Raw genomic sequence first — 16,441 nt, forward strand, 5'->3', positions numbered from 1 at the left:
TATAAAGAAGACTCTACTGCAGCTGGACATGTATATATATTGTGACCCAAAATTTCCATTCCTAGTTTTATATTCAAGAGATGTGAATGAATATATCTACCCAAAATGTTTTTTAAAATGTTCAAAATGTTCATAGTAGCGTTATTTGTAATAGCATAAAATGGAAAATAACTCAAATTTCTATCAACACATTAAATTAGGGGTTGGACAATTTTTTCTTAAAGAGCTATATAGTATATTTTAGGTTTTGCAGGCCCTAAAATATTTGCCACAACTGCTCAAATACATCTTTTTATTATTAAAATAGCCTTGATCATACATAAATGAGAACATTTGTCTGTGCTCCTATAAACCATTATGGCTCATACCTTGCCTCTCCTAGCACTAGATTAGAGAAATAATTTATGTTGTATTTGTACATTGAAATATTATACCACAATGAGAATAAGTGAACTGCTAATACACAATGATGTTTAGGAATCTCTCAATCATCTTGTTGAGCAAAAGCAATCAGAAAATTATTTAACTCCTATATAGTTAAAAAACAACAAATACTAGTCTATCATACTGGATATCAATTATGATGGGGCCCTCAAACTGCCACAAAAGTGCTGGTAAAGGTTTGTCTTTTGAGCTGGGGTCTGTTGTAGGGATGTTTGAGTTTCTGAAAATTCACTTGATGTATACTTATTTTATGATCATTTTATATGTATATCTTATTTTTAAAAGATTTTCGGAAGACAAAGTCTATACACTATTAGATTGTAACCAACCACAGATCATTATTATGATTTTTAAAAAAATATATCTGGCAGTTTCTTGTATACAATATGTTTCCAAAATATGTTTGTAAAGCTAATAAAGCATGAAATTTTCATAGAATATTTTCATTAAATAATTATCCTTTAAGTTACTAAGAATGTGATGCATTTCTTACAGAACAGAGCTTTCATTATCAACCAATGGGCATTTTAGTCTTATTTCCAGCAGAGGCAATGAACCTCCTTCTCATGCACTCTACTTATTTCACAATGCCCATGCCTTAAAGCCAGACAAAGATTTTCTGAAGGAAGGAATTTATAAATAGACAATTGTCAACATGACATTATATTAAGGACATCAGTAACAATAGGAAATTATTTATGTATGTATGCTTTATTTTTCTCCCTTTTATGTCTCAGATGTCTTAAATTATACTTTATATCTGCTTTATTCTTGTGATTTTGATGATCATTCTCAATTAAAATACACTAAAACATTAAGTTATTTGGAGATAATTTAGATTATCCAATTTTCAGCAGTATTTACTCTCCAAACTCAGATGTTAATGGGAGAGGGAGTTATATTACATGATACATGTTATGGATGGGCAATAGTTTTGGGGAAAAGTCTGGGTCCTACCTAAATTCAGTATAGCCTGAGGGAATTAGGCATCCCTGGACACAGGGAAGCACTTGTGGGGAAAACTTGTTAGAAAAGGAATCCGAAAGTGATGAAGGATGACTCCATCTCTTTCAAATAGATACCAGAAAAGTAGATAATATTAATAAAGCTGTTGAATAGCACAAATAGATAGGTTTCTTCAGTATACTTGGTGGGAAAATGTTACAATTATTTAGGTGGTTTGAGGTTTGTCTCAACAAAATTTCCCATGGGAGTACATTTGGTATTTTAGTATTAGGATCATCACACTAAGAATGACAATGAAATATGAAAAGGCATTAAAAATTGTGGCAAAAATTGTTTTTTCCTAAAGCAGAAATATGCTAAATTCCCTGATTTTAGTCTGTGTGTTCTAGATTTATAGATGGCAAGAGAAAAGTCAACCACAACAAACTAAATAAAATAAAAAAACACAATCTGTGAACCTTTTACTCCTAGATGAAGTTTCAGAAGAACGAGATTATCTGGAGCACTGGTGTGCAGAAAATACTACATACTAGACACATTACTTTTCACTCCTTTTTTAATTTTCTGAGGTACCAGTACTGGGATTGAACCCCAGACCTAATATGTGGGAATTAGGCGCTCAATCATTGAGCCACATTTGCTCCCCTTAACTGTTATTGTAAATGCAAATCTCGTTTTGACTGGTTTAGAGGTAATTAAGTTAAGAGGGGAAGTGGATGTGTCTCAACTGATAAAGCATCTGTCTACCATATGGAGGGTCCAGGGTTGGTCCTCAGGGCCTCCTGACCCATGCCCACGTGCAGTGCTGCCGTGCACAAGGAGTGCTGTGTCACTCAGGGGTGCCCTGGCCTAGCGGCACGCCACGTGCAAACCACAAAGAGTGTGCCCTGTAAGGAGAGCCACCCCACATGAAAAAAAAAAGTGCAGCCCACCCAGGAGTGACACTGCACACATGGAGAGCTGATGCAGCAAGACGATGCAAGTAAAAAGAGATGCAGTTTCCCAGTGCCAACAGATAATGCAAGTGGATCCAGAAGAATACACAGCAAATGGACACAGAGAGCAGACAATGGGAGGAAGGGGAGAGAAATAAATAAAAATAAATCTTTAAAAAATAAAAAGATAAGAGGAAGCATGTCCAGCTGATGTGTATTATGATTATATATTATCTTTAAATATAAATTAACTGTAGATACTTAAAGAACTTAGAGCACCTACACATATGATTGTACTGCAAAGGCTTATGAGTTATCAATTATTGCTCTTAATATGGCCAATACAAAGAGCTTCTCACACTGTCACTGGTTGTACAAGTTCAGATGCACTAATTTTCTTATTTTCTGTTTGCTTCCTGGAAATATACATACAATGCAGCAGTCCTCCATGTCATTTTTCCTTTATACCAAAATTAATAATGTGCATGTGCCCAGCTGACATAAATAAAACAGACCATCTCCCAATTTGGCAGCACTTGCTATTCACTCTTCTCTGTCCTGAATCACTTTTGGAATTCTGCCTTGCTTTAAAAGTAAAATTTGGATGGCCTTTCTGTTCTCTTAGAACTCTATGATTCTATGAGTCACTAATTTCTTGAATTTTCAAACAAAAACTTTAACATAAACACTCTATAACATTCTATGAGAATATCAAAGAGAATTAAATGTTAAAAAAGTATACTTCATTACCTAGTATTCATGAATATATTGTGGGAAATTGCCTTGGAGTTAGAAAAACATGTATCTTCAAAAAAATACAATAAAAAAAGTCTTTATAGTTTTAACTATCAGTCCTAAATGTCAATTCCTTCATCGGTAAAATGAGGTTGTTAGGTTGTCAGAGATAAATCAGGACATATGAGATAATATATGAAATGTAAGATAATATGTGGTAATAATTTATGAAAAGCACCAGATATTTGGTAAGAATGCCAAAATTTTGTGACTTTAAAGTCAGATGTCTTTGTCTGTAAGGGTAATTTCTTAGAACTTATTTATATTACCTTATGTATGCATGATTTTACTAATTTCAAAATTATTTGTGGTATGAAATTATATATAAACCAAATGACCCCCAGGGACCAAACCCAGTGATAGTATATAGTCCGGATCATTCAGGAGACAATGCTGTACACTCATGCAGATAGAGCTGTATCCAAGAAATAAGGCACTGGTTCTGGAGCAGGTACTAACAATTTTTGTTGTTTTTTTGATTTATATCTTAGGTTTCTTTATTCTTTTTCCCCATTTCTAATAAAATCATGTTACAAAACCAAAAGAGGGTATGGAACTTTATATAAAAACTTTCATTTTAATTACATATATCTATATACAACACAATGCAAACCGTAATTGGGAACATAGTCAAGATATTTATTATTATTATTAATCTCTTATGGGTACTTTTACATATTTTTTAACACACTCTTTTTCAATAAAGGAATTATTTTTAAAGGTGTGTCTACAGGAATAGATCCTTTTGGAAATAGGAGATTTGTGCTTTGATCTCTAGATGATTATGGAGCTTTTTTGTTCTTTATCTAACCTTCAATCTCTGCTGCTCTTATGTTCCTGCAGAAAGAAAGAGTACATGTGTACTATGATGTATGATCTAATCGGTTTGGGTAAAACATAACATCAGGGCATAAAATTCATTGGCCTCCCAAGGTCCACCAACTTTTTCTTTTTTTAGCCAAGAGCTGGCAGATTTCAGAGGTATCAAAGGCAAATAGAGATCAAAGGGTATAATAAAAGTAACAAAACAACATAAAAATTGGAATGGAGAGGATAATTCAGACATGATTCTGTCTGAAGTTATGGGAGCAGACTCTGAAGATTTTTATCCTGTGTCTGTTTGTGAAGAGAAATCACGAAAGCTCTAGTAGACTAGGGCAGAGGGAGCACACAGTAAACCACACCTCCTTTCCTGCCTCTCTGAACCCATGCTACCAGCATCTCTGTCATTAGGTCCAAAATGTTCTTCAGAATTTTCCATGAGTAATAGCAACTTTCTCAGAGAGACTTGGTTACCCTGGCACACTCTTGTTAGTCACTGCAGCCTATCACTCATGGATACCACCCTCTTCTTTGGCAAAAACTGCTGTTCTACTTCTGTGCATCCTGAATATTAGGCTCTGTCCATCCTTGGGACAGTGGGACCCAAGGTAGTTTATTGAGGCTTAATAGGACCTGACAGGTTAATGAGGGAAAGAAGAAATGTTATATCGAAGAACATGCCTTAACTCTGCTTGCTTCATAATTTTGGATGATCTGGTAGGAAAAATATGGCAATATACCTATTCTCCTAACTTAACTAAGTGTCTTTTTTAAAAAATAATTTCTTGTCAAAAGATGTGGATTTTCTGGACTAACTGTTTTAAGAGCTATGGTCTTGAACACTTGTAATATCAATTTTCTTAATCTATAAAACAGATTTAGTAATTATCATGACAGCTACATAAGTGAAAATGCTGCAAACTCTGTACAGTGCTAGAGAAATAGAAGACATATCATGGTTATCATTATCATTTCATAGATTTGAATTATATTGGATATATTTTCAGTTGAATTGGTTCATGACTTCAAGCAGTCAAAATACTCCTTCTTATTAAGTACTGAAAATGAGAATGGATATGTGGTTAAAATCTTAAGACAATAAGATAATGTTAATCCTCTGCTTCCATTTCCTTTTTTTCAGTACCAGAGATTTCATAGATCTGAATGATGGCGGATGAGAACTACACATTGTTTACTGACTTCATATTCTTAGGATTCTGTGTCAGAAAGGATGTGCAGCAGCTGATCTTTGTGCTCTTTCTTCTGGTTTATGGCACAACCGTGATTGCCAATCTAGGGATGATTCTACTGATTAAGATGGACCCCAAACTTCACACACCCATGTATTATTTCCTGAGCAATCTGTCTTTCTCTGATGTCTGCTACTCCTCCACTGTCTCTCCTAAAATGTTGGCTGATCTCTTATCTGAGGAAAAAAAGATTCCATATAATGCATGTGCTATCCAGATGTATTTTTGTGGGGCCTTTGCAGATGTGGAATGTCTCATGTTGGCTGCCATGGCCTATGACCGTTATGTAGCCATTTGTAATCCACTTCTTTATACAGTTACCATGTCCAGGAGAGTCTGTACCCAGCTAGTGGCGGGTGCCTACATTATAGGCTTGGTGGATTCAGCAATCCACACTTGCTGCACATTCCGATTGTCTTTCTGTAATTCCAATGTCATCAATCACTTTTTCTGTGACATCCCACCTTTACTAGCCCTTTCCTGCTCAGATACAACAGTCAATGAGATAGTATTGTTCACGTTCGTTACCTGCATTTTGGGGTGCAGCATTGTCACTGTCCTCTTCTCCTACAGCTATATCTTGACTACAATCTTTAAAATGAATTCAGCCAAAGGGAAACAGAAAGCATTCTCCACATGTGCCTCCCACTTAACTGCTGTGGCTATATTCCATGGTACACTCTTGTTCATGTTTTTACGGCCAAGCTCAAGTTACTCAATGGACACAGACAAAATGGCCTCTGTTTTCTACACAGTTGTGATCCCTATGTTAAACCCTCTGATCTACAGCCTGAGGAATAACGATATGAAAGATGCCCTGAAAAAAACAATAGGCACTAACCTGTGTTCTGTGTAAAAACATCTTTCCACCCAAAGGATTTATTTAAAGATTATGAGAGCTAAAGTTCAAGAGTTTTAACACAGGGTCCTGCAGCCTTACCAAAATATCCCTCTAAGTATTTCCTTCACTTATCATTGTGCCTTAACTGAGTGTAGGGAGCAGTTATTACCGGTCTTAGTCTTCCCTCTAAACTAAGGCATATGGGAGTGAACTCACCGTGCTATTTTATTTCCAAAATCCTTTTATACCTGTAATATTTGTCCCTGAGTATGTCACACTGAGCGTTCATGAGTTAAATTCTACAAAAACACCAATTCAACACACCCTACTTAAAGTTCTGATAAAAAAAAAGTGTTGAAAAAAAAATAGTGCTTAGACAGAAGGGAGTTTTAATGTGCAAAACTTAGCTGCATTGGTGTCCCTCCCATGTACTGGTATGGTCCCTATAAATGTTCTCTCCTAACACTCTGTTGTAAATAAACAGGTGTGAGGCAACGTGAAGGAATCTCCTGCACTAGACTCAAAGTTCCATAAAGGAAAGGCTCTTCTCTGTTTAGTTCACCATTATTTCTGCTTTGTTTTTCACAATGCTCAGCTCCAAGATGTCATTCAAAACCATTTATAAATAAATGAGTGAGTGAACATCTGCAAATTCAATATAAAAGGAGCCTTTGCACTGGTGATTGTTATCCTAAAGGCTTCTGAACTAAGATGTTTCAATGAATGCTTTATCTAGTGAATTGTTCAAAATTTGGTATAAAACAAATTATAGAACAGGTATAAATTGACCTTCTGTAGCTTATCTATCAGAAGGAATACATGTGGGTGTAAAATCTGGAGTAAAGCTAACACAATTCCTCTGCCAGAAGATTTTCCCCACTGCCAACAGTGTTTGTGGTATGGGAAGAAAGGTTCAAGGAGTTTGCATGGATCTACATTTTGTGTAATCAACCATATCAGAAGAATTGTGACACTTGTTCAAAAAGGGAGGAAAAAGGATGACTTTCTGTAGCTACAACTGTGAGTTATAATTAGAAAATATTTGATTATCAGGTCTGGAGAAACTGTAAATTTTAAGGTAGCCAGGTTTTTTTTTAATTTGTTTTGTTTTGTTTTTCCTTCAAAAATTGAAGCTGAAACAGAACCATGCTAATTTTGTCAAAGGCCATTATATGGATTTACTGTTTAAGTCTTCTAAAGAAAATAATCCCATTTCACCCATTGTTAATTTTGCCCTTAGGGAAGCAGGGAGGTCTGGGGGCAGGGGAGTAGCGAGGACTCTCAAAACACTAAGCACTGAGGACTTTAACATGCTTCCCTAATTTGAAGGCCCTAGTTTCTGGGTCAAGTTGAATTAACCCCAATTTGGAGCACTGCAAATTATTTGCAAGCATTACTCTTACCATTACTTGTGCACTATCGAAGTTTTGTCTTTTGAGAAAAACAATCTACCTACAAAAACTGCCTTAACACAAATAGTTCTGGTTTGACTAATCATTTTGTTTAAGTAATGAGTATATGTAAGGTGGACTTTTGATGAGCCAAAACTACACTGTGGACACATGTCAATATTTACACATTATTGCACTAAAGGCGCTGTATATAGAAATGTTGGTTTAAAGCAATATTTGAAAAATATTAAAACTTCTGTTATCTGTTTTGGAGAAAATAAAACAGGTTTTTGTTGCTATGTTTCAAAACAAAAAAAAAGAGTCTTTGTAAACTTACCAAAAAAGAATGTCCTTCCTTTATATGCTCACCTTAGATGAACTCTGTCTGTACCACATGTCTATTGGCTTAGGCAGAAGTATGAAATTGGAGGAAGAGGTCATTTGATGTAAAGACCTTCAAGAGCCTTCTTTTCTCCATCAACCTCCCCCAGCAATACCTTTTCAGTTCAAAGAATGAAATCCCCAAGTTCAGTAAATTATTATTGTGCATAACACTCTAAGCTTTCACTCTGAAGATCAGATGTAATGATGTGGCGATATTGACAATTGTAAGCCACCACGAGAAAGGAGTTTGGGAATGTGCATTTTCTTTGTGTGTACGTGTATATGTGTATAGATATGAATGGCTGTATAGTGGATATATTTATAAATTTATTAAAATTGACTTTATTCAAAATAAGTTCATTCTTGTGTTTCGGTAATTCATTTCATGGGCCAGATTTTTTCACGTAAATTTGCAATTATAAAACACTTCAGGATAATGACAAGTTAATTGCTTATATTGTTCTTATTATAATCAATTTCCAATTAATCCATAATGAAAAACATAGCACATTTTCAGGTGCCCAAAAGCATTCTTTTCATTTGGTTGTTGTTGTGAAAGGAGCACAGAGGCTTTCTTCACTTATCCCAGGGTAGCAGACTATGGAGTTACATGAGGTTTTTCATTCAGTTTCTCTCCACTAATTTTATATATTCTTTATTTATAAATTAAGCTGAGTTTTATGTATAGAAAATATCATAATGATCAAATAATTCACTAAAAATATATAATCACAGACAGTTTACTTGTGTTACACTATAGATTGAGTATGGTTTTAAAACCAAAAATATTACCTTTTAAAAATTTGTTTTCTTCTATCATCTTTGTCTTAAGTTTTGATAGATAAACTAAAGATGTTTGTCTTAACTTTTGATAAAGTTATATTTTTAAAGGACATCACAGTCACTGTTTAAATTGTTTCCCAATTTAATTTACTCTATTACAAGTAATTATTAAATGCATTCTTGATTATAAATACTAAACTTATGTTATCGGAATTTGACACACTGCCTATCTTTCACACGTATGTTCAGGAAGAAGATATTCTTCACATTTTCTACACCTTTAAAGGTATTCATTTAATAACCTTGACATGGGCAGAAAGTCAGGAACATTTTTATTTGTTTGTTTTTGTTATTTTGTTTGTAAAAATTGATAAAGATGAGAAAGTGTTTAAGATAAAAACTTGGACTTCAAAGTGACACAGATCTGAGCCAAAATATGTATGCTACCATTTACCTGATAGCTGTGTGACCTTAGTCAAAAAAGTTTACCTTATTAGACCTCAGTTCCCTCATCTGTTTAAGAGATTTTAAAAAATCTGTTTAATTATGATGTCAGACATTATTTAGAGGATCAAAAGATGCTAATTATTATTACAGAAACACGTATTTTCAAAGAGAGTTTCCAAGAGTATATAGAGCCCTTAATAATGATCTCCCTATCCAGGGCCTCTAACCCTACTGCTGGAAGAAAAAGTATGTTTTCCATGACATCATCTCATGAAAAGGATCCTTCCAGCTACATCTCCTATGCTTTTTAGAACTGGCTCACTTCTGCAGACTCCTATTGTAGATCCTACCTGGAGCCCAGGTTTATAACTCTCTGCTCAGCTATTTTACAGCTTTTTCTTCCTGACCCATTCCTAAGAAGTGAGTTAGATAATTTATGATATACCATGCGACTCCATCCTCAGATCTGTGAACAAAATGACACCTTTAGCTTCAAATGAAACAGTAGTTATCTATTTTAACTGAACCATGCACTTCAGAGAATATTGCCTGCTCAGTATTTAGGAATAAATTATTGGTTTTTATCAGCCTCAGGCAGCAATTCATTACAATCTTCATTGTTGAAAGCAAAAACTGGCCAGAGCTCTGCCCTTTCAATGATCTTGTGCAAATAGATCCCATTGCAGTGAATAGAAGTCTGGCATGGAATTAGAATCCAGCATACATTTTCATTGTCAGAAGTCTTTCTTCTCTAGTTCTTCCTGTCTTCCTCACCTTCTGGTTTAGCACTTTCTTTAGAATTTCCATCTACTCCTTCTCTATGTGCATTTGAATAGACTTGCAATAAACCCTAACAAAACACCAGATTATATCCCAACTTTCATAGGTTCTAGTTTCAGTCTCTGGCTCCAAGAGCAAACCATTCCACAGAACAATGTGCAGTTTGCTTACCAAGGAATTCCAGACTGTATTTTTGATAAACTACTCTTTGATTTAGTCAATTGACATATTGTTGTCCAAAAAAAGCTACCAAACAAGGAAACCTATTTTAAGTCAATTAGGTATTCACTGCAATTGAGAATGTACCAAAAATACTACAAGAGAGAGAAATAATTTCTTCCTAGTTGAGGTATGAAATCCAGGTTAAAAACAATCAATAATAAATTTACTCATGTTTATTTCATGAAGATTCAATCAGTATCTATACTAGGTTGGATCTTGTGATAAAGAAGCAAGGGATCATATAATGAATAAGGAGTTAATGAGTAAGTGTATTAGAGGGATATATAACAGTCACAAAGAGCTATAAGGCTCTTATAGAGAAAATACTGAGGGTCTTAAAAAAGTGTATTTAAGATTCCAATGAAGTTCAGAATACAAGCTATCATTTGAAAATTAAAGGAGGTTTCAGAAAAAAATCATGTGGAGTTACTATTTGAGCCATTGTTAGTGTTAGTAGAATTTGAAAAAAATAGCTACAATGCACACATATGTACATAGAAACAAAAATTAATTAGAAAAGAGACTCGGTAATGTATTTATTTTCTTTCACAAAAGGGATTAAGGTATGTCAATGGTTTAGTCAATATTGTTATTGTGATGGAAAGTTAAGGTGAAAAGATACAATGAGTAAGAATATGAAATGTAAGAGATAAAATGATGTTTAAATATGCCTCTAAAATAAATATTTAGAATTTCAACTTTAAAATTATAAAAAGACATACCACAAGTGATGTGAGAGTACCCTGACTTGGATATTAGTCCCTGACCCCTTTCTGTGCTTGGGGTCTCATTACTTGCAGATTTGGGAAATATTCACATTAAACTGAATTTTCCATTAATTCTAACTACACAAGGAATGGACATTGTTAAAAGGTTGTGAGGTCCAGTTTTATCCATTCCTAAGAGAGCTATTTCAATCTGATCACTTTTTTAAAGGCATTATTGACATCTTTGTTCCTTAAACTATAAATCAGAGGATTCAACATAGGTATGATCAATGTATAGAACACTGAAGTCACTTTGTCAATGTCCAGTGAGTGACCTGTGCTGGGGCACAAATAAATGAAGATGAAGGTACCATGGTAACAAGTGACAATGATCAGTTGGGAAGCGTAAGTGGAGAACCCCTTCCTTCTTCCTCAGCAGAGCCTGTCTTGCAGATAGCTATGATGATATAGATATGAGAAAACTGTTAAGAGACAGATAGTTTCAACCAAATGAGCAAAGACCACCAGAACCATGTTATGCATGTAAGTGTAAGTGCAGGACAGAGAGAATAATGGAGAGACATCACAAAAGAAATGCTTAATTTCTTTGGAACAGAAATACAGATGGAAAGTGTTAATAGTGTGTATAATTGTGTTCATGGTGCCCCCAAAAATGCTCCAATTGCAAGCTGGCAACAAACTCTCTTGGACATAACAATATAAAGTAATGGGTTGCATATTGCTATGTACTGGTCATAAGCCATGGCTGCCGAAAGGAAAGATTCTGTATCAACCAAAGAACAGAAAAAATATAACTGTGCAGCACATCCATTGTAAGAAATGGTCTTATCAGAAACCAAGTCTACAAGTAATTTGGGAGTAATGACAGAAGAATAACATGTATCAATGAAGGACAGTGTGCAGAGGAAAAAGTACAAAGGGGTGTGCAAGTAAGAACTGGTTATGATTAAAAAGATCATCCCAAAGTTCCCCATCAGGGTCATAGCATAGATGGAAAAAACACACAGCAAAAAGAAGACTTTGAAGTTCTGGGTGGTCACTAAATCCCAAGAGAAAGAATTCAGTCTTCATAGTGCCATTCTCCTCCTCCATATCTCTGCAGTGCTCCTGGATTTTTGGAGCTATGGCAGAGTAATGATGATGACATTAGTAATAACCTAGACACTGACCAAAAACAAACAAAAAATGGTTAAAAGAAATAAAGCAGCAATCCTAAATTCACCTGGGCATCCAGATAACACCAAGGCATGTTTATAGTTGGTGTGGGATAATGCATAGGTTTTCAAATATTTTAGTGGTAGAAATATGCAATTTTTAAATAAACTGCTAAATTTAGCATCACTTACTCTTTAAGCTATTTGTTTCCATGTTAAATGGCACCACCATCAAGCAAATTTCTGAACTCTAAACCCGTAATTTTTTCAGCATTATCCACCACATCCAATGCATCACAATTCCACAACTAAGCTATCCCATCTCTATTCACTCTTCACAATCCCTACCATCATACCAGTCAATGTTTTCTTCACCTTCGCCCTAGACTGTTGCCATACCCTCCTTATGATCTTCCCCAAGTCCAAATCTGATCTGATCCAATCCATTTTGCTCACATTTGCCATCTTCCAGTAACACAAATTCCTAACACATTAAGATCTTGCCTCCATTAGCACTACTGGATCTAAAGGAAAGTCGCCACCCCTGGAATGATGCAACCACACCCAACTGTTGGTTTTGTGCAAAGGAAAAGTTATTCCATTATTCAGTTATATCAGCTTTTTGACAGAGATCAACTCAGCTAGTGAAACACAATAGGATTTGAACTCCCATTACCTCCCCTACAGTAGTACGTTTTTATAATGCTGTTATATGAACCCTGTCCTTCAGAGCCTTTGCACATGCAATTTCTTCTGACAAAACATCTTCCCACTTTTATTATGTTCATGCCACACTTTCAATACCAACTTAATTAAAGCCCGTTTATTCAATATCTGAAACTACGCCATAGCTGCCAATTTTTTTTTAAGATTTATTTATTTATTTATTTCTCTCCCCTCCCTTCCCCCACCCCAGTTGTCTGTTCTCTGTGTCTATCTGCTGTGTCTTCTTTTGTCCGCTTCTGTTGTTGTCAGCGGCACTGGGAATCTGTGTTTCTTTTTGCTGTGTCATCTTGTTGTGTCAGCTCTCCATTTGTGTGGCACCATTCCTGGACAGGCTGCACTTTTTCTCGCGCTGGGCATCTCTCCTTATGGGGCACACTTTTTTGCACGTGGGGCTCCCCTATGCAGGGGACACCCCTGCATGGCAGTGCACTCCTTGCATGCATCAACACTGCGCATGGGCCAGCTCCACACGGGTCAAGGAGGCCCGGGGTTTGAACCGCCATAGCTGCCAAATTTAAAGAGTGTTATTTCATAAGTAATGCACTTGATTTCTCCATCCTATAAGATAGTTTGGGACCTTTTGTCTTAAATTCATACCTCTCTTGGCTTCTAAACACCTCTCTTGAGTTCCCCCTATAGTTCAATATATCCTTACTTAGTCTCCTTCCCAGACGGTTGCACTTTCCCAGGGTTTCATTATTTACCTACTTCTCTCCTCACCATGTACAATATCTTTAGTTTATTTTGTCTTTTCTTACAGTACCATATGTACAATGAAAAATTTCATATTTTCACTGAATCATATTCTCTATGTCAGGGGATATTTAAATGATAGTATCCATTTGGATGCATGCAAATTTCATATAATTAAAGCATATCTAAAAAAAGATTTATATATAAAAAGATTTCACTTCTTACAAGTTATTCTATTCTGCAATCCCTATCTTGAAATATGGCTCTACCACCCACACTACTGGTAAAAATAAGAAGCATCTCCTAACTAAAACCTAGCCAAGAAACCACTGAATCATTCTTGTAAACATGGCAAATATGCAAACTTTCCTCTTTATTATCACTCCATTATTTAACTATAGTTCTTTATCCTCATTAGAACTTCCTAATTGGCCTCATTACCTCTAGGCTCTCTCCGTCCTACCTCCAAAAATCCAGCAAAATCTATCCATGTACCACTGTCTAAGTAAGACCTGTATAAAACAGATTTTTTATTACGTTACCGTCTTACTTAACTCCTTCAGTGATTCTGTCTCCTTCAAGCTCAGAATTTAAACACTTTCAGTTATGAGATATATTTATATTTATTTCATCTTTTTCATCTGTCTATACCATCCCAAATCTTATCTTACAACATTACCAACTCTTAATCACCCCGATTTGCCACAGGCTCTTTATAAATCAAAAAGCCCCTATTAATATTGCTAATTCACGTAATATTTCTTTCACAGTGTTTATAATTGTTCAAGTTCTTCTAATTTCTGTAACATATTTTCCATATGTTTAATCAGTCTATATATCACATACATTTCCTCAGTTACCATTTTTAAAACCAATCATATATAATAAAACCAGAATCAGTAACATTCAAAAAGTTGTCTATAAATTTAAAGCAAATAAACAGAATATTTGAGGAATTATTATCTGGGACAGAGAATAAAATATAATCCAATAATGATTATGAATTCTGAAATATTATTCCAGTTTATTTTTCTACCTTTGTTTCTTTTCTGACTTGCTAAAATAGGTGTATTTTAGGTAAATGTGGACTGGTGATAACATTGGGTTGCACAGTTCTGCTATAAAATTGCAGGGGGTAGAAGCTAGAAATACCATAGCATTGGCATAATAAATATCTCCACTAAAACTTGTCTTTCTAAAATATGAAACTGAGACAGGTATAACAGAATATAAAATGATTAAGTAGGTGTCATTATTTCCTGGCAGCTCAATGTGCTTCATTTGATAAGAAATATTAGTTATAAACTAAGTTAAATTTTCATTTAGGGTATGTGGGCAAGAAGAGGCAAGTTTATTTCTTTCATCACAGTACTAGTGGCTTATGATGAGGTGATTAAAAGTATAGACCCTAGAGGTAGAATGCCTGGGCTTATTATTAATAACCTATTGCTTATTTTTCTGATACATAAAGTGTATATTATTGTAGCATTAGGGTTGTGATGAGGATTAAATGAGCTAATAATACATATGAATTATTTTGAAAAGTGCCTGAAACATACCAAATGCTCAAAAAAAAATAGCTATTACTATTCAATGGTTGGGCGAAGTTAGAACTTCACTAGACTTTAGTATTTATTTAAATTTTTTTCTCGTTTTTTTTAAGTTACTTTTATTTTTATTATCTTTTTTTAAAAGATACATAGATCACATAAAATGTTACATTAAATTATTTAAGAGGTTCCCATATACCCCACTCCCCACACCCCCCCCACTCTCCCACATTAACAACTTCTTTCATTAGTGTGGTACATTCATTGCATTTGAGGAGTACATTTTGGAGCATTGCTACAAAGCATGGATATAGTTTATGTTGTGGTGTACACTCTCTCCCAGTCCATTCAGTGGGTTATATTTATTTAATTTTGTAACAACTACATTATGCACTGTTTTCTGATAAAAAGGTTTAACTGGAGAGAGAGAGCATAATTGAGATCAAAGTTAATACTTTGCTGAAATGCATGATCTCCTCCTTAGAAAATATCGACTTGGAAGCCCATGTATTCCTGTCTATAAACACATTATTTGAAGACTTAAAACTGACCAGGAGCAGAGCAATGGCCACTGCTGTGAAGGTAAGAGAGAAATAAAATTATACTCTGTATCCAGAAAGTAAGGGGTGGAAAGAGGAGCTTCTCTCTTGTGCCATTCTCTATTTTGGTAATTGTGAAGAACAAACCTTGAAAAAGTAGGCAGTAAGAAAGAGGCTCATCTTTAGGACCAATATTCAAATAAGCTTGGGGCCTGGGACATGGGGAACACCCATCTCTTTGTTGAAGGTATTTTCCACCAAAACCCCTTATTTCTTATCATAGAATTGAATGTTGGGAAGAAATCATTTAGACAATTTATATAGAGTATTACTAGTAATGATGTTTCAAGGAAGTTATAAACATCAAGACTGAAAGAAATTTGAAGGATGCAGAAAAGACATATGAGAAGTCAAATAGAACAATGAAATGAAACCAAGATTGAGAAAAAAAAGCGATGTCAGTTAATGTTCTATGCAATTGTCAGCTTGCAAAAAATGTTTCTGAATGCGTTCAGCAAAATAATATACTCCTGCAGCAAGTTCTCATCTTTTGTTATTTCCTTAAAGCCAGGCTCCAACCCAAACCCAGACCTTTTACTTGTTTGTCAATTGTTGGCATCAGTATATTACCATAGTGTAGAATAAATAGTATGATATAAAAAAATGAGTCAGCCTTGATTATTATTTAAATCAGTTTAGTTTTAATAAGAGGTAATGAGAATTGTGTTTAGATTCAGATTCCTAACCAGACTCCATTAATACTGACAGTTGCCGAATGAAAACATGTTAAATGTGTTTGATTGTTTTTGTTGTTTTTATTACAATTACCGAGGATTTACAACCTGTCACACCAGTTTTCTTCAGGACATCAGTTTTCTCTGTGTAAACTAAGCGAATAAAGGAGATGAGCCTTCAAAACACAAACCTAGTGCTATTATTCTGATTCTGTCAGTTTACTTACAAGGTTGATACCTCTCTTGTATCCACTTTC

The 16,441-nt window shown here is 34.9% G+C and overlaps 1 protein-coding gene and 1 pseudogene across 1 annotated transcript; one reads left to right on the forward strand and one right to left on the reverse strand.

Annotated features, from left to right (window-relative positions):
• Nucleotides 1–5,129: 5,129 nt before the first annotated feature.
• On the forward strand, nucleotides 5,130–6,068 carry LOC101416341 (olfactory receptor 5AR1-like). The gene has a single exon (XM_004483936.3). It carries the CDS (start codon nucleotides 5,130–5,132, stop codon nucleotides 6,066–6,068), a length of 939 nt encoding a protein of 312 aa, XP_004483993.3.
• A 4,900-nt stretch (nucleotides 6,069–10,968) lies between these two features.
• Nucleotides 10,969–11,880, reverse strand: LOC139439926 (olfactory receptor 5I1-like; annotated as a pseudogene).
• Between the last annotated feature and the right edge of the window lie 4,561 nt (nucleotides 11,881–16,441).

Source organism: Dasypus novemcinctus, chromosome 10 (genome assembly GCF_030445035.2).
Source record: "Dasypus novemcinctus isolate mDasNov1 chromosome 10, mDasNov1.1.hap2, whole genome shotgun sequence".
NCBI classification, from domain to species: Eukaryota; Metazoa; Chordata; class Mammalia; order Cingulata; family Dasypodidae; genus Dasypus; species Dasypus novemcinctus.

Bases quoted from the DNA above. Each gene is read 5' to 3' on its own strand.
- LOC101416341 (XM_004483936.3), top strand. From the start codon at position 5,130: ATGGCGGATGAGAACTACACATTGTTTACTGACTTCATATTCTTAGGA.